This window comes from Zonotrichia albicollis, chromosome 3 (genome assembly GCF_047830755.1).
Source record: "Zonotrichia albicollis isolate bZonAlb1 chromosome 3, bZonAlb1.hap1, whole genome shotgun sequence".
Taxonomy (NCBI): Eukaryota; Metazoa; Chordata; class Aves; order Passeriformes; family Passerellidae; genus Zonotrichia; species Zonotrichia albicollis.
This window is the reverse complement of record NC_133821.1, coordinates 47,479,087-47,497,745: the sequence shown is the minus strand read 5'-3', so window position 1 is coordinate 47,497,745 and position 18,659 is coordinate 47,479,087. Positions and strand designations below refer to the sequence as shown.

The window sequence follows — 18,659 nt, the reverse complement described above, 5'->3', positions numbered from 1 at the left end:
TAATCTAGTGATCCAATGATTATGCAGGAAACAGTGGCTTTAAAAATCCATTGAAATGCTCAAAACTGTTGGTCACTTTCATTTCTGTAAGTCAAACTTCAGAAAGGAATCTGCTCATCATATCTCATTACACCTCTGATAGCAGCTGTGGATTTCACAAAGCAGCTAGCTGGTTTGAAAATGTAAATCTTTACAAATTACTTCAGAGAAACACATGACCTGTATCATGACAATGACATCTGCAGCAGCAGCTTCAAGTAAGCACAGTGGATTGTCACTAAAAATACCTGGGCTAACATACTCAAGAGATTGGACATCATGTATATTACAACAAGCAATAGTGCTTCTAAAACAGATTAATTTGATATTACATTTGGGAAAAATTAAATTGATTTTGATTGAAGACTCCATGGGCATTTCAGTTTTAAGCAACATCAGTGAATAAAAAGTACTTGAAAACAGTGATTGGTATGTGGTATCTCAATCCATAACCTGCCAAAGTGAGAGCGGTGACCAAACAGCCTGATGTTTTTGAACTCCTTATATATTTAAATAACAGCAGAGCTCCAAAGGAGCACTGATAATACAAGAAAGTTTTATGTATCAAGTAAGGAATAGCACATTCCTCAAAATGGATGGTAAAGATATGAAAGAAGATGAGAAAGCCGAGACACTACTGTGCATATCCTACTAAGTGTAATACAAACTACATGCCATGTCACTCTGTAACTGAATTCTCAAAAGCCGCCACAGCCTTTACCAACTGAAGAGTATTAACTACATTTTGGGTTACTTTTCCTCTATCTAAAGTATATACTCTGGTGGTTGTTTTGGTTTTTTTAAAAGCGTGCACAACAAATTAGGGGGCAGGGCCAAGAGCTTGTGTGTTTAGTGGGAGGTGCTTACCTGTTCCTGGGAGCGGACACTTCTCACAGTGTGGGCCCCAGGCTTTGCCAACACTGCAACAGCAAAGCTGCTTGCTGAGCTGCACAGAAAGAGGATGCATGCATTGCTTTCCTGCACTAACAAACCGGTAGCAGGGTCCTTTCTCTTCAGCAACTACAGGGTTATCAGCTGCAATGAAAGTGGAAGAGAGGATGGTACTGTTCACATGAAAAGCAAAACAGAGAAACACCACTAGATTTCCAAAACCACTTAAACAGATTAATATTCTGTCAGCAGATGTTTTATTTCAAACACCTATCTCAGATGAGAATCACAACATTAAAAATTATTACTTTGCATCAAATGCTCCGAATTTCAGCTTACTCTAGATCAAGGGTAAGAAGTATTTGAAAGAAAAACAACAACAACAACAAAAAGTAAATTCAAAACCAGCAGTTGCCAAGCTGCCACAGTAAAGAGTGAGAATTGTCACTCTCACTTGCACACAGCTGCTGAAGATCAGGCACTGGCTCCACACAGTTGTGTCAAGCTGTAAAGCCAAAGGAATGTCCATCTATAAGGACGCTATATCAGTAAGTCTGCAAAAGCTTTAGGTAGCATATATGATTTTTTTTTCATAAAAGAGACAATTACACATCAACATTTTGTTATGCTAAGTTTCAACATGCAAGAGCCAAAGGCCATAAACTGTGATTAGTATGAGGTAACAGAAAGGTAAAGTCCATCCAGCTTTCTAATTTATGCATCCACATTAATATAAAGTTAACACTTCTGGGTAACACATTCACATAAATCAAAAAATACAGACATCTGATTTTCAACATGACAGGTGGAAGCAAAACCAAAACCCAACAACCAACTCCTCTCTTCTGGTGTTCAACTGCAAAGCAGTATGAAGTTCTTCAAACTGCTGAGAAGCTCTCTCAGCAGCAGAGTGTTATTAACTAGTAGCATAAGATAGTTAAGGTAGGAAAAAAAAAAGAAAGAACTCACCTATGACTTGAGACTATATTTTATAAACGTAAAGATAGCTCAGAGAAAAAACTTAGGATTATAGCTATTTTCCACCTGTACATATTCTTCACAAAAAAAAGAAAAAATTAGTTCTTTACATGGTCTTTTCTTCTTGCAGAGGCCATTGATTGTAATCAAAGTAAAAGCTAACTAACAGAGGAAAATACTTGCATTCATGTCATTCACAACTTTTTCTTTCTCCTAATTATCTCTTAATTTTTAATTCTTCTTAATTAAAAGGAAAATGTGCCAAAGACCATCCTGGGCTTAATGTTTATTAATGGAAACAACCAAGATCAAAGCTTCAGAATGGGAAAAGGGGAGAGTAGAACATAAAGATGGTTTTGGCCGAAACTAGCAGAGAGGGGAGTGAAAAAAAAAAAAGTAGAAACTCCAGGCTACTGAAAAATGTACATTGGAGCTGGACATGGCCTTGAAGATTTGGTGTCAAGAAAATCAGGAAAAGATAGAAAGAATCCTGGGCAGCCACTGGTGGAGAGCAAGGTTTCCAGGACAAAGAAACAGAAAAGAGGCAGGAGCACTGAGACTGAGTAAATAAAGCAAATATACGGAGAACATGAGCTGGGGACAGAAAAAGAAAGCTGACAGATGAGAATAATTGGGCCCAGTCAAATAAATCTTCATCTGAAATGTAACTAAGTATCTAATTTGGTACTTTGATTAGCAGCATTACTTACGGATGCATCTTGAGAGGGTAGGATCTGGCACAAAACCCATTTTGCAGGTACATCTGTAGCTGCCCATGGTATTCAAGCACTCACCATTAGGGCATACTCCCTGTAACTGACACTCATTGATATCTGTGGGAAAAGTGAAAAAAAATCAGATGCTGAAACATGTACTAATATTTTTCTTTCTTCAGAAGTACTTTTTTTTTTTTAATATATGAAGGATAATTGTTACAAGTTAACACACTAATCAACACTTTTCCCCATACTGACATGCGATTTTTAACCCTTTAAAACACTGCTGAGAACATAGCAGAAACAAAATTATATTTATACATCATTCTTAAGTACACTGAATTAGAAAAACAAATACACTTTGACCCGCTTATCAACCTTTCTTCTCCTGACTAGATGATTGCTAGCACATCTCAACACAGCTCACAAGAACATTCAAAGAGACAAGATTTACCCAATCTAGTATATTTTACAAAGGGTAGAACACTGCTTGCCACATTTAATACAGTTTTTATTAGTATTTATATTTAAGAGTGCTCAGTGGTTCATTATACTGAAAGGCAAAAATATCTGCAGCCCAAAGGAACTCGATGGCAAGAACATGCTTCAGGGAGCACAGAACACACCTGCCATGGAAAGCATTGCAGCTGCAGCAACAGCAACACAACTTCTTAACAATTATGTTGAACCTGAGCCAGCAGTGCCCTGGCAGCCAGGGGGGCCAGCCCTGTCCTGGGGGCATCAGGCACAGCATCACCAGCAGGGCAAGGGAGGGGATTGTGCTGCTCTGCTCTGAGCTGGGGCAGCCTCACCTCCAGTGCTGGGGGCAGCTTTGGGGGACACAATGAAAAAAGGACATTGAACTGTTAGAGTGTCCAAAGAAGGGCAGAAAAGATGGTGAAGAGCCTTGAGGAGCAGTTGTATGATGAGCAGCTGAGGTCACTGGGTCTGTTCAGCCTGGAGGGGACGGAGGGCAGAGCTCACTGCAGTTACAGCTTCCTCATGAGGGGAACAGGAGGGGCAGGCACTGATCTCTGTTCTGTGGTGACAGTGACAGGACTCAAGGAAATGGACTGAAGCTGTGTTGGGGATAAGTTGTTAAGTCGGATATTTGGAAAAGATTCTTCACCCAGAGGGTGGTTTGGCACTGGAACAGGCTCCCCAGGGAAGTGCTCACAGCACCAGCCTTTCAGAATACAAGAAGTGTTTGAAGAACACTCTTGGGCACGTGGTGTGATTCGTGGGGATGCTGCTGTGCAGGGCAGGGGCTTGACTCTATGATTCTTGTGGGTCCCTTCCAACTCTGTGTGCTCTCTAATTCTGTGAACTGCTTTAATGACGTTTGCTGTTACTAGGCCACCTGCACAAGTGTTGCTTTCAGGGTCTGACTGAATAATCCTCCCATTCCCCAAGCATTCGGTCTCAGGTCTGTACCACACTCATGGTTGCGTTTGTAGTTTACTTACTCTTAAAACAGGACCTGTCTAATAATCATCTGGATACCATCTGGAACCATAAGTCAGCCAAACTAGGTTTTTATTTCAGGAGACAGCAACAACAGAGTTTGCACTGATAATCCAAATACCAAAATAGTAACAAAAATAAAATTTAAAAAAATCCTCTAATTCATAATTATCTGTGTCATAAATTGTGATCTCTTCTTTCAAAAAAAATGGAGAGAATAGGTTGAAATAGACCTACCTTAAAATATTTACATCTATTATTTTTGCATCAGACTTTTCCTCCCTATCCTCAAGGATAGGAAAAAACACCTACCCTGCTGGGTAAACAAACTTCATGTGGAAGTCAGAAATTCCAGCTAGCTCTTTAAAAATTAAATATTAGTGATCTTTTATCTAAAATATATAATATTTATTATCTTTCCTTTTACCTTTTATAATACCAACCTCATTATATTTGACCTCACTGTATGTTGCTTTGTAATTCAACACCATCACTCAGGGTAAGAGGTTGAATATACAAAATGTAACAGATGTGCCAAAGTTTGCATTTGGAAACCTACAGAAAGACTCTCTCTTCATTTTTCTCCGTAAGTTTGGCTACCTGTCCCATGACACAAGAGTGTATAGCACAGCAGACTCTGGCAGTTGCCATATCAGGCACATTTTTTTCCCATATACTGTGTTGAGCTTATCCCTCAGCTCTTCCAGTGCTCTACCTAAAATAATATCTTGACACCACATGGATAAACTTCACTTCTATGCACTTAGCTGCGTGTGACAAGGAGTAATAATTTATATCCTAGGACTTTGGATGAAATGTGATGGAAACCACATGAAATACAAAGGATCAGCTCTGCCTCAAAGGAATTTTCAAGTGAAATTCCCAGACTATATGACTTTCTGACCTCAGAGGGAGTGGACTATTTAAAGAAGAGAATGGTATAAGAAAAGAGCAGAAAAAACAGCTGAAATATTTTTGTACAGTAGTCTACTTTTTGTCCCGTCCAATGTTTAAGCAGGATGACATCCCATATAAGAAAAGGAGGATCTTATTTAAGGATTGCATTAATACAGAACATTTATCAAGCTAGACATTTTCAGATGTACTTGAATTTTATGAAGTTTTTCATCTGACTAGGTTCTTTCTTTTACCCTGAAATCTCAAAATATGATTGAAGGCATCTACACTGTCCCAACTGATCCCAGAAGAAAGATTATCACTATTCCAATACCATTATAATTTGTGAGTATTAAAGAAATTAACTTAAATCTTAACAGTTGGCAAACTAAAGATATTATTGAAACATCCCTAAATAGAAACACAGTGATGCTGCTGTAAAGTTGTTGGGAGGAAAGGACATATTACTAATGTGCTATTTTCCAAAATTAGGCTCAACTAGGACCTGACGGAACAAAATACTCTGAAATATCTAGAAGCTAATACAAAGAAAATACTCGAACACTCAAGAACCTTCTACTGAATTTTCTCTCTGTTGGCAATTTGGGTTGTCAGATCAGTCTTCAAATGCTAAACCACAAAATTATTCTACTTGCTTTGATAAAGCATTTTCTCTGATGTCAGAAATAAGCTAGAGGAAGAGAAAGTATCCTTTACTCTGAGTACAGGAAAAATGTCATTATCTAGGTTCATTTCAAAATGAAAATCCTCAACACAATTACACAAATACACAAATTACATATACACTTATGAACAAAAACCACATACGGATTTTGGAGGAAGAGGAAAAACACAGGAGAAATTGATACACATAATGAAAATAATTTCTCTACTTCCTACATTGTAATACCCAGACAATTTCAAACAACTTTCTCCCTTTCCAAATTCACATTATATGTTTTTCTTTACAGAAAAACTAAATATACGACTGGGGGAAAATGGAAGCTGTCTGCCAAGCGACATACATAATGTATCACTTTTTTGATGACTTTTTCTGGAATTAGAATTAGCAGAAATGCTTTGTCTCATGAAAACAGAATTTAAGTTTTACATCAGTAACGAAGACAGCTTATTTTAAATAATGACAATTTGACTTAGTCTTTTTACTGAAAATAAGAACTGTAAAATCTAAGTCTCTTCTTTGTTAACTGTTAAAATACATTGCTATTTACATATATGTTAGCATGAAATGGATGGCACTTTTTCTTCCTATCTAGGAGAATAATTCTACCCTTCTACATGTTTTTAAGCAAGGTAAGTAATTACACGGCTTAACATAAGTGCATTTGTCTTTTGAATGTTAAAAATGAATAATGGCTCATTCTTCACTTATTAGATAATATAATTTACTCATATACACCCACCTTTGTTTTAAGGAATGTTTAAAAAATCTATAGAGAGATAAAATTTGAATATTAGAAGTATAAATGTTTCAAGGCATTATTTCCTGGAGTGGCTAATTTGTGGATACATGGGATCTTCCTATAATTCATGAATTCACAGTCATCCTTCTTTCCAAATGATTCAACTATTCTGCAGGAAACATTCACAGATGCTGTCATTATTGCCTCAGTATTCCACCTCTTTACAGATGAACTGTTCTTGTATGTCTTGTACTAAAAACATAATTCCCCATTCACATGAGCTCTGCTATTGCTATTTAATGTGGACACCGCTACATTTAAGTACCAGCTTATATATATGTAAATATCAACTAAAATTTCTTCTAAGTTACTGATGCAGATATTCCTTTGGCTAAATTTGTACAATTTTAAAGTTAACTTCACTGCGCAAGTGCCAGTGCATTTTAATGCCTCCTTTCCTGGTCATGTCTACTCAATGAGCTCATAGAATAACTGAGCTGATGCTCTATGCTGAATTACACAAGCTTGTCTAGGGATTCCACAGGAACAAGCCAGAAGCTGATGATAAAAAAAAACACTCAAATTTTCAAAAGAAATATATATTCACATAGGAATAGTATTTATTTAACAGCTTGAGCTGAAAAAAAAATCCTCTCAGATTTACTATCCATTTCAAACTGTGGTAAAAGGCCACCTATCCAAAATGTTTCCTACCACCTGTTGGCCTGCCCAGCTGTGCAAATTGCATTGGAATCAACTTGTTCAAGCAGCTTGAAAGGAAATCTGATTCAATATTAGCAGACTTGTTTTTTAGCCCTCTATTTCTTATATATGGACATTAAAAATATTTCAATTTTACATTAGCAAAGGAATAAGAATTCATGTGCTCCATTGTAAAAACTAGAGAAAAATGTCTGAATAATGTCTTGTGCAGAAGTACAAACTCAAATTACTCCTCAAGCATGATGGCATACTTGAGGAGTCATTTGATCAAATGCCTTCATCTACACAGAGGAACTACTAAGGGGCTAGGTAGTAGTACTATAAAACTACATATAACTTTCCAAAGACCAACTCAATATAGTCTTTCAGTTTTTGAGAAAAGGAGAGCAATTAAGTTCCATTGGTAAAAAGCCTCTGTTCCAGTGATACAAAAAAAAAAAGAGAATTTAAACCAGGAGATATTCCACATAGCACCTCACATGGTGCCATAAAGAACTCTCACAGTAAGCACTGTCATTTATAATTTGGTAAATAAATAATTGATTTTTAACAGCTGGTGTTTGATAATATGAATGACTTGACCCTTTCTCAAAGGTAATAAATGGGTATAACCCCAGTGGCATGAAAGAAGCATTGTCAATTCTGCACTGACTGACAGCCTGACTCTTTGCTGTTACCCTTTAGTATTATCCATGCCAAATATGTGGAACTGCCCCTTGGCACACTGTGTCCCTGGATTTAGCAGTCCATGCCTATGAAAGTCTGACTCATCCTTACAATCAGTTGAGATGGCAGTGGAAGCCAGATGCCATCCCAGCGGCCCTGTTGGTGACTCTCTCACAAGGTCACCCAAATACACAGAAGCTTTGTCACAACCAAGGTCTTAACAGTGATGCTGCAGCACTGCACACTGTACACAGCACTGAGTACACACAGCTGGGGCTGCTGTGGCTCAGCTCCTCCTTTACCCTTCTCTAAGCACAGCTTGATATATGGTGAGGTCAGGCACCACGCTCTCCAGAGCCACCACCGTTCTCCCAGCTTCAAATAACCCAGACACCATCACCAAACTGCTGCTAATCTGTCCCACTAAGGAGAATTTAAAACAGGCTCTCTTAACAACAACAACAGTTGGTGTTTGATACCTTCCCACACATTTTTATAGGTCTTCTGGGTGTTAGGTCAGCCTGCTCTCAGAAAATGCAATGTGTTAATGACTCACTGCCACTGAATTTCCTGGTGGAAAAAAAGCAAGCTACAACTGCCATTTTCTAACTGCATGCCTGCCTGTTTCTGTGGAGAGTACAACTATGAACACAGTACTATCTTTGTGAATTAAAAAAAAAAAAAAAAAAACAACAAGAAGAAAAAAACAACCACCAGAACCAACCAAGCAAAGCAGGAAGGTGGGAACAATAAAAGATGGTGCTCATTTAAATAAGTAAGCACACAGTAACATTGAACTTGTTATAAACCATGACAATTATATAGCTTTAGTAAGTTCAAAAAGAGATTCATCTTCAAAGAACTTTACATCCATTATTAGAAGATAAAAGATGGAAATAAATGGATAAGCCAGATAACAAAAAGAAAATTTACTTTGATCATGTCTTTCCTGCTTGCTTTCTATGAATGTTCATAAAGAAATTTTATTTGGATTTTTGTCCAGTATAAGGCAATCATCAAGGTTTCATACTAGAAATACCCCAAAGCACTTTACTAGAATATTGGTCCACATATATTTAACACAATCAGATGAAGAACTGTTTTTACTCATCACCACATATAGACATTTGCATGGGCTGAGTATCACAATACTAAACTAAATTTCGTTCAGTCTAAGTGCATGCAATAGTTAACATCACCTATTTTCTTCTAACAACTGTGATTTAGAGAAGGACTAAATACTCCAGAAGAAACAAAAACTTGCAGGAAGCTTCTGAAAAACAACCTGACCCCTATCTGTTACTCTTCTCTAAGCAGTTCTTGCTTCCCTAAAGATCAAAATCCCAGGTGATTTTTCAACATCTCCACCTGTATTTCCTCAAGTATGGATGCACTTGTTCAGCTCTCTTACATACACTGCACACTGGGGAATTGTGGTGACCAAAAAAGAAATGCATCAATCAAAACTTCAAACTCTGTCCTGAGGCACTTAAATTTCAGTGACAAACATTTTCACACCTAATGAAAGGTTTCCCTCTCGCTGATGTGAAGGTATTTATGTACAGAAAAGTACAACTGCAGTAGAATCTCTTTCTCAACTGAATGCCAATGCACAGAACTCTCTGCTGGAGGGGAAGACATGCTGCAGAGGAAGTCTTAACTTCCAATATTCTGCTTGCATTCTCCAATTCTATACTGTTTTAAATTAGATTAAAACCGTGTTTGTGACTGCATTAGCTGCTGTCCAACAGTACTTTGGTTCTTTACTGGAAACCTACAAGCAACTACAAGCACATTTCCTTGAGCAATGTTATACCTAATTCAATCACATCCAGGAAGTGAATCATTTCAGCTTTATTCCAGGATTAATGACATTTAATGCAGCCTGAGTACCTTTTATCCAAGAATAACAAACCATGCTAAGTGTAAACATCCAATCCTAGGAAAAATTCCTGTGTCTGCTTAAAATGAGATCTGTACCTGTCACTTACTGTTGAAAGAACATGCTTTGCTTGGTTACTGTAAAGCATGCCGAATTATTTACTACACCATAAAGCTCCTTTAATTTCCCCTTTTACTGAAATAGCAAGCAAATATGGAAATGCCCCACAACCTGCTTCTGTTCTACACATTAACAGGCCAACACAACCTGAAGGTGATGGCTGCTACAGCCATGCAAAGTGGTGCAGAAGGACTGATGATCAGCAGAGAGCTGCTCTGCCACACAGCACCCTACAAAAGCTGATGGCTGGAGCATCAGCTCTGCAGCATTTCCCTCTGGCAGCTCCCAGCTGTAAGGCTGTTTAGGAAGAGAAGGTTGCTGTGTTTTGGCTGTGTTAACCATTACAACAGCTTCTCAGACCACCCAGGCCCAGCTGGACTAATGCAGAAATGCTGAGGTGGTGTAAAGCTGTCTTCTCTGCCTCCAGACGAGTAAGTCATTTGGACACACGGAGCAAGGCCACTGCCCACCCTTTCTGGATAGTGAGCAATGCCCATATTTGGTCACAGAATGCAGGAATTTGAAGCATTCCTATAAAATTAAATTCATTCTTTTATTTCCAGGCTTAGCACATTAAATTTATGTGTATCAAAATCATTGCTGCTTGGAAACTTTAACCACATTTAAGTATTATCTTAAAATTCTGCAACCAAATGTACACATTTATTATTGTGTGCTACAATCTTCTAATATTATATTATTTAAATCTATCTATTCATTTTAAAGAAAACATTTTTACTCAAGAGAAGCAGTCTATGAATTAAAAAAGGTCAGGGGTTACTGCAAGACTTTTGAACAATGTAAATGCAAAAAAAAATAGCCTTTTTTGAAAGAAACCACTGCTACTACTGATGTAAATAATGCAGTCAAATTTCTTTTCAGGAGAACTGACAGCTTGGAAATTATAGGTTCCACTATTAAAATGGGACTGGGGTTTGATTTTAGTACTATTTAATGCTGAAGTAACTAAAAACAGCATTTAAAATTTTCATAAACAAGGCTGAAGAATGTTAAGTGACTTAGTAAAAATTTAAAAAATAACCCCTCTTCTGAAACAATGTATCTCACTTGTATCATTGAGTTTACATTATATTACAAATTTGGCAGGTAACTTTTTGATTACATTAATTAATATAACTCAAAAACCAATAAACAAGTCCAATTTTCAAAGTCACATTACACGCGCTAGAAGAAAACAACATATAACTTCACAATTTTTAATACAACACATAACAAGGTGTGAAAAACTAAACATGCAACTGCTTTCAGCTAAGACAGTCATGATATCCAGAAGGTTCTTATAAAAATTGGACAAAGAACAGGAATGCCTAGAAGCAGGGATTTCTAGCCAGACCACCTCAGCCCTGGTAAGTTCACAGAACTATTCAGAATAAACTTGTGCCTAGAGATGCACTGCAGCCCATCTCACCCCTCGGTGCCAAGTGGCGGTGCTGCAGGACACAAGCAATCTCAATTGCTGACTACAGGCCTAAGCACTGTGGAGAGATCAATTTCTGAAGGGGAACTTCTACAGTTAGCCCTGAAATCCCACCTCGAGGCTTATCAAGAACTGACTGACTTTGTTTAAATGACTAAGTAACAAAACCAAGTGGAAAATATTTGTCCCCTTCTGATGCAAAGAGAACAACTTGCCTTTCAATAAGTACCATGCACCCTTAAGACACTCTGCTGCATTTAAGCAAAGAAAGCTGTCTAGATCAATTATATATTAATTAGAATTTGCCAAACTATTTAGGCAACTTCTTAATTAAAAATGACCCAGTGGTCAGTCATTAAATGTTATTTAGTAATACCTGCCTAGATAGATGTTTTCATGCTGTAAGTGCTTTAATGCACATAATAAATCATGCTGTAAATTTAGACTGGAACATATAATTTATGTCAATTGTGAAAATTTGATACCTTCTGGTAAGTTAAATCCCAGGCTTCACTGCGAGTGCCATCTGACTGATTGACCTCCAAACTGACTCAATATGCAGGCATGAGTTTTTATTCTCCTTATGAAATATCAATTACAATCAATTACCTATTACAATCAATTACCTATCAGAAAATACGGTTCAAGTTGTTTCTGCTATAGCTACATTAACCACTATTAATATCACCTAAGAAAAATACAATATCCAGATTTTACTGACTCCATTATAGTTGATTGTTTCAATAATAACTTGATTAGCGAGAATAAGAGGTAAAAGAAACAAAAAAACAAGGCTTTGTTGTTAAATAAACTATTGCAATGTTTTTTTAAATCAGAGAAAAAACAGTTGCTGATTCTAAGAACTGACCCACTGATTTCTGTGAGCTAGCAGAATAGCAGCAGAAGAAATCAGTCCAACTCATTTTGTGCTTTTGCGTGGAATTTACCGGAACGCCAGTTTGCAGAGCCACACTTCTCAAACACATAATCAGTGTCCAAACAGCAACCCAGCCCAGTTTCTGGAGATCTATTTATTTCTCACTATGATCACCACAAAAGAACTTCTTGGAAAGATGATTGTTGACTTAGTGAGTAACATTAAACAGCATTTCTTATTAATGAAGCTATTTTATTACTTAAAAGGAGTGAAATAAATACACAACATGCAGAGAAAACAAATATGTTACTGTAATTTAGGGACAAATGTAGGAGGGAAGAATATACCTTCAAAATTTATCTTAAATCATGATGAAGTCAAGGGAAAAGTGCTTCAAGTCCAAGTCCCCTGAGCATGTGATTATAGAATTTGATCTATCAATATATAAGTACTAGCTTCTGCAAGCTCATAAGCATTTAATTTTAATACTATAGGGACTTTCCAAGAACTTCCATGGACTTTTTACTTCATTGCAAAACAACAAGTGTTCAGGTATTTTTCCAGTTCTTCAAGATAAGATTTCTAAAGTGCTCTGTTGGCAATATATTAGTTTCCTGAAAAATGAATCCAACCTTTTCACCCGCTGTTTTTTCCATTCTATTTCAGTTTTCCAAGAAAACCATTAGCAGACTAAGGAAGCATTAGGTATAACTTTAAGCAGGGAACCAGAAATCAGCATTGCATGTGGATTCTAACAAAGAAGTTGCAATACTGATAAACTGTATTTTGGCTCCTTAGGGCATCCATGTGTATACATGTAATAAATCACCCCATTGAAAAGATAATTACTGAGGGGGAAAAAAGATTTCTTGATAGTAATTACACTAAACTGCTTGAATTAACATACCCACAGATGGTTCTTTGTGGTCCTACTTACACATTAGAGAGAAGAATGCTTGATTACATTAGTTCACTCACTTGAAAGGAAAAAAAATAATGATCTGGTAATTATTCACACTAATACTCCTTAGTTGATGAAGCCTATGTAGACTTTTGACTGCAAAACCAAAGTAGAACAAAAGGTTAATTAGGCTTTTAGGCCTGAGTTTTCAAAGGCAGTGAAAGTTGGACATCATCTGGGTGAAAAAAACAATCTCTTTTAGCTGCAGGCAGGGATTCAGAAACATATCCCCATTACTATTTGGTCTGGCAGCCCTGGCCCTTTCTAAGCATGGACACAGCATGTGTACCCTTCCAGCAAAGAATAATTTAATTAAAACTTACACTTGCATATGGACATGCTGTTCCACTCCCTTCCAATTTAATTGTAAGGATTCTTAAAGGAATATGAATACTCCCACGCCAGCAGCTCACAGAGTTTTCTTCTGCTGTCTGTGGCTGTCTGTGTTAGTGATATGGACAGCTCTTTCTTCATTAGCCCTGGCTTCTTTTACAGAAAAGCATGTCTGCTACAGATAAACAAACCAGACACTTCTGGCTGACCCATTGAGAAGCTCATGCTAATGACCATTTCAGGGCTGCAATGCACCCTGCCAGCAGCTTTCACATATGAAGCTAGCTTTCCTGAAGAACATTCAAACAGAGGTCAAAATCCTGACCCTCTGAAAGAAAATGGTAATCTTGTTATTTACTTCAATAGGACTAAATACCATCGTGGCTTTGTTTCATGGGGATTCCTTCTCCCTTTTGTGTCTCCTTATTGGAATGTGCTAGTGAGCAAATTACAGAGGAGCTATTTAAACCTCAGTAAAGCAATAAGGGGAACCTTGAACAGCCACTACCAAATTCCTCTCCATAAAGTCAGGAGATTGTCCCCATCCTAAATTCATCAACAGCCTGGTAAAATAATCCTACTATCATTTTATGATTAAACAATACATTATAGATTTCCATGTATCAACTACAAGTTAGAGTCTACAGCTCACTCTCTTCTGGGATAGTGGCAGCAGTATAAAAACAAACTGTTTAAAACCTCATATTTCTTGCAATTTTAGTCATGCAGTACAAAAATGTGTCAGGGGAAAAACTATCAAAATCCAGTGCAAAACCCAATGATCAGCCTACCAGGTACAGATCTATTTCTGTATGCTACTGCGTGGTACTCAGCTCTCTCTTATGCTCCTACCCACAGACATACGTTCTCTCTCTACCAGCCTGTCACTGCTCAGTGAAACAACTTCCTGGCCTATTTCTGGCAGCCTCCACAAGCAGCAGACCATTTCTAACTTCCATAACCCCTGAAAATGGATCTTAGGTTCCATGAAATAAGGTTTGCCAACACCTAGGTTCAACCTCTTGAACCAAGCTGAATGCCTTACTCACCTTGAAATGCCTGCTGGTTGCTTCTGTCTGAAACCATTGTGTGCTCTGTGGGGTATACACGTGAGTACTGAAGATATCAAAAGCTCCTGCCTCTCCTGAATCATGCTCAGAGGGTTGCATGAGGGCACTAATCCATCATGGCATCTTCTAGACACTTTCTAGGGTCAAAGTTAGAAAACCTCTCTTTTGCAGACTCTGATAAACCTCATGACTGATATGTGGAACAAGACAATCTTTCAAAATAGCTGGGACTGTCTTGCTGAAATGCATCACCTGCATGTTTAATTTGAGGTATAAAAAGGCTGCCCGTTTACATCTGTCACTCAGTTCCTTCACCTTTTCACTTGGCAGTCCTCATTAGCAAACTGCCATCAATATCTCCCCATCCCTTTTACTTACTAAGAGGACTTTACAGTCTTCCACTGCAGAGCAGGGAACAAGCTCTTGAGATGCAATTGGCAGCTCTCCTCCATTTACTTTTTTAGTGTTTTGACTCATCCAGTCCTCCAAATGTCCCTACCCTGCAAGCTGGTAAACCACTAGGTAGAGACCTGAGGAACAGACAGGCTCGGGTAGCTGCAGATAGCAGCTCACATCTCCCTCAGCAGTGAAACAGCATGATGTTTGTGTTTAGTGCTCTACAAACTTCATTCTTTTGGTGGGCAAATAATTTATTTATGCAACTGGCTATTGTACATTCCCTCATTAACATGCAAAGTGAAAATTTTCAGTTAAATAAGATTAAATTTATGTCCAAAATGCTTACAAATATCCTTTAACATCAACTGTTCTTTCATTTTATCCAGCTCTTCACCAGCACTACTATTTGTTTGGACCTCTTTACCGCTTGCAGTAGCAACACTGATCAAGAGTGCTGTCCACAGCAGTATCAGCTTCACTTGAACTAATTTTTCTCTTTCTTCCCAAATCTCTCTCCAGAACACTACTGCAAGATTGCTTACATTGTCTCAGAGCTCCTTGTTCTTGTGCTGTGCCAAACCTGTCAGACAAGCAGCTAAGCTTTTTCCTACATCCTCACCTGGCACCTCTGTGCATGCTCCAGGATACACAGACAGAATGAGCATTTGTCTGTGGTCATCTCTTCAGCTGGTCAGATAGAGATGCTACAGACCAGGAGAATCCAAATGTCCCAAGCTTTGCTTTGGAGCTGCATGATCATGCAGACCCCACAACCCTGTATGTTTTGCTAACTTCTATACTTGCCAACAGGCAATAATAATCTCAGAGTAACACAACTAGCCTGTGTCTAACTCCACACATCCTCACCTGCACTATGCACATTCTGGAACCAGGGGGGTCACTTTACATGGCAGCCAAGTACCCATTCTTTTCATCTCCACTTGCCAGAGATGTTATCTGGCTTCTATCAGTACTGTTGTGCCTATTCTCTTACGTCCAAAAGAATTGTTCTCTGATTACTCTACACTTTCATGATAACAAAAATTGTTCTGTATTGCTAGTTTTATCTAACTTAACTGAATATGTCCACAGATTCACTCTTTAGCAAAAAACAATGTATTTCTACAGAAAAACAAAGTAAAAGAATCCTTATGAAGTCATCTTTATACATCATCAAATAAAATGAGGGCATAGATAAAAGTTTCAGAAATTATTTTCCCTGGAGGAAAAAACTCACTCTTACAGAGTTGTCAATATTTAGAAAGCATCAAAAGTATACTCAACATTTTTTCCCACACACAAATCAATGGACCCGAATAATTGATCTAAATCATCAATATCAAAGAAGCTGTCACTGAAAGCCAGTACTAAAACTAAACACAATCAATTTGGGTGCTATCATACCTTGACAAAATGTAGCATTGATCCTCTTGTAGCCTTGTGGACATTCCATGATAGGACCGTATCCATGGTAAGCTGAAAAAAAAAATACATCAGTTAAATACTGATCATTTATATGCTGGCAGAGCCTGACAGCTAAATTATTATATAAGTATATTTTAAAAATTGTAAGGTTTTGTGAAAAATGGTTAAGCAAAAAAGACAGAGACATTAAAATTAAAGATTTGTACAGGCAACCCTAATTCCATCTTTTTCAATATCTGTACCACTAAAATCTTCAGCTATACAGTCAAATTTGTGTTAAAAAACAAAACAAATCTTTGAAATCAGGATACCTTTCATCCTATTTGTTCTAAAATATTCAAATAATTACTTCTGCAAACCAGCTACAAATATCATGTTTGGAAAAGATAAAGTTGAAGATTCATTATGGAAACATCTAGGATTTACCTAACAGAGCTGTTGCATTTTAGAATACTAAACTTCACTTCATTTACTGGCTGAACAATGTAAACAGTCACAGACATAATAACACTGAAAAATAAATACTGAATTCCATTTTGCCGAACTAGAAAGTTTTCAGTTAAGCAGCTTTTTATTTCTATTGATTGGTTCTTTCCTTCACTTAAGGTGGCTTTTCAGACTGCAGAAAACCATTTATTGATTCTTAAACATAAATGCGAGCAGTAACTTTGTATAGTTACGCACTAAAAGCTAACTTCTTGGCAAAGCCCAGCACTTTATTAAGCATACAGAACTGAACTTTTGGCACTATGATCACATAAATGCTTTTAATAAGAGTCAAGAGAGTTTTTCATAATTTGAATGTTACAACAGAGATACCTTACATTTTGTCAGATCTTTTGTTTCATTTCAAAAGTGTTCCAAATATTCAACAGACAAAACCTGCCAAAACCCACCAGATTAATTTGTTTCCATCTTTACTGTGTACAAGCTATCAAATAAGACAGAACAACCAAGTAACATAATGCCATTGATTGGCTTCCCTTCACATAATGCCTGAATTGCACATTTATCCCTGCAGCTTACTTTAAAGCTGGCACTTGGTTGACTGTAATGACGGGGAAAAAAAAAAGGATAACTGTTTCAGCTAGTTTTAAAGCGTTGCCTATTATTTGGAAAAAATTAAGTGATGATCTTGAGTAGGAGGTTTTGGACTGAGATAGTTTTATTTCAAATATCAGTGAATTATTTAAAATAACTGCTTAAATAAAACACAGATTCTCCTTAGATGTTGCATAAAGTGTAAAATGGTTAAACATGCATAGTAAAAATACAGCAACATTACCACACTTCTGAACACATACTTTTCCATCTTTACACTGACTACAATCATGCTAACACCAACTGCAACTTGAAAACTTTGTCTCTCTACTCAAGTGGCAGCTACACATTTAATTTCCAAGGCAGATTTTTCAGTCTTTTCCTAATGTTAATATAAAAACTAGTTGAAATTTAAGGAGACTTCCAAAAGCACAATGCATTAGTCTACTTCTGGTCCCCAAAAGTGTCAATGAAACTCCTAGTATTCATGATGGCAGATTCAAACTCATAATTGCATTCATTACGTCCTAACTGATTTGTGCTTGCCATAACAGACCTGATTTAATCCACACTAAAAACCAGGAGAGTCTCTGTAACTTTCTGTGGGCAGGATTGGTACCCTGCAGTGCAGCCTGCTGAATGAAAACAGCTTCCAGTTGTAGATGGAGACCAGCCCATATCCGATGCCAGGTCTTTTCCAGTGCTGCAGCACATTTTCCCTCCCAGGGTGACTCAGCTGCTCTAGGAAGCACAGTGCTGGACTGAGGTCAGAGATCCTAACCTCTCCCTCCTTCCTCATCCTCCTACTCCCACAACAAACAGGAAACTAGCAGCTTACTAGCAGCTGTTTTCTTCCTTTCAACAAAGAGCAGAAATATAAGCAAGTCACAGCAGAGAAGCAGCTTGTTCAGTGATGGCTGGTGATCCACGTGGGAGCTGGATGGAGTGCAACATTACTTACCCTTTACTCATCTAACAACATGTTTGTAATGACTAAGTTAGCAAGAAGCCTGACCAATCCCAACACTCCCCATTCAACACAGAAAGACCCTTCTTAAAAGCAGTCTTCTGTTAGAAGCCCTTAAAAATGGAGATCTGTTCCAAAACTACTTTTGGTTTTCAGTAATACTGAACAACCCATAAACTTACAGACATGGCAGCTATCTAAGGCCAAGGCACTTACATTTGCAACAGGTCAGGAGCTCTGACTGAGCAGTGGCTGCTACCCAAAATACTCAAGTCCTTACAAAGATGACAGAGCCCCCTGTAAGACCATGGGAACAAGACATATGCAAACTTATGCAAACTACTTAAG

At 37.6% G+C, this 18,659-nt stretch overlaps 1 protein-coding gene across 8 annotated transcripts in view; it reads right to left on the bottom strand.

Annotated features, from left to right (window-relative positions):
- Positions 1-18,659, bottom strand: part of LTBP1 (latent transforming growth factor beta binding protein 1) — a 188,828-nt gene that overhangs the window by 68,262 nt on the left and 101,907 nt on the right. For all 8 annotated transcript variants that reach the window (XM_074537316.1, XM_074537319.1, XM_074537315.1 and 5 more), the window contains 3 exons: positions 16,283-16,354; positions 2,619-2,741; positions 907-1,074 (listed from right to left, as the gene is read on the bottom strand). In XM_074537316.1, coding sequence (XP_074393417.1) covers positions 907-1,074; positions 2,619-2,741; positions 16,283-16,354 — 363 coding nt within the window. The remainder of the gene's footprint in view (positions 1-906; positions 1,075-2,618; positions 2,742-16,282; positions 16,355-18,659) is intronic.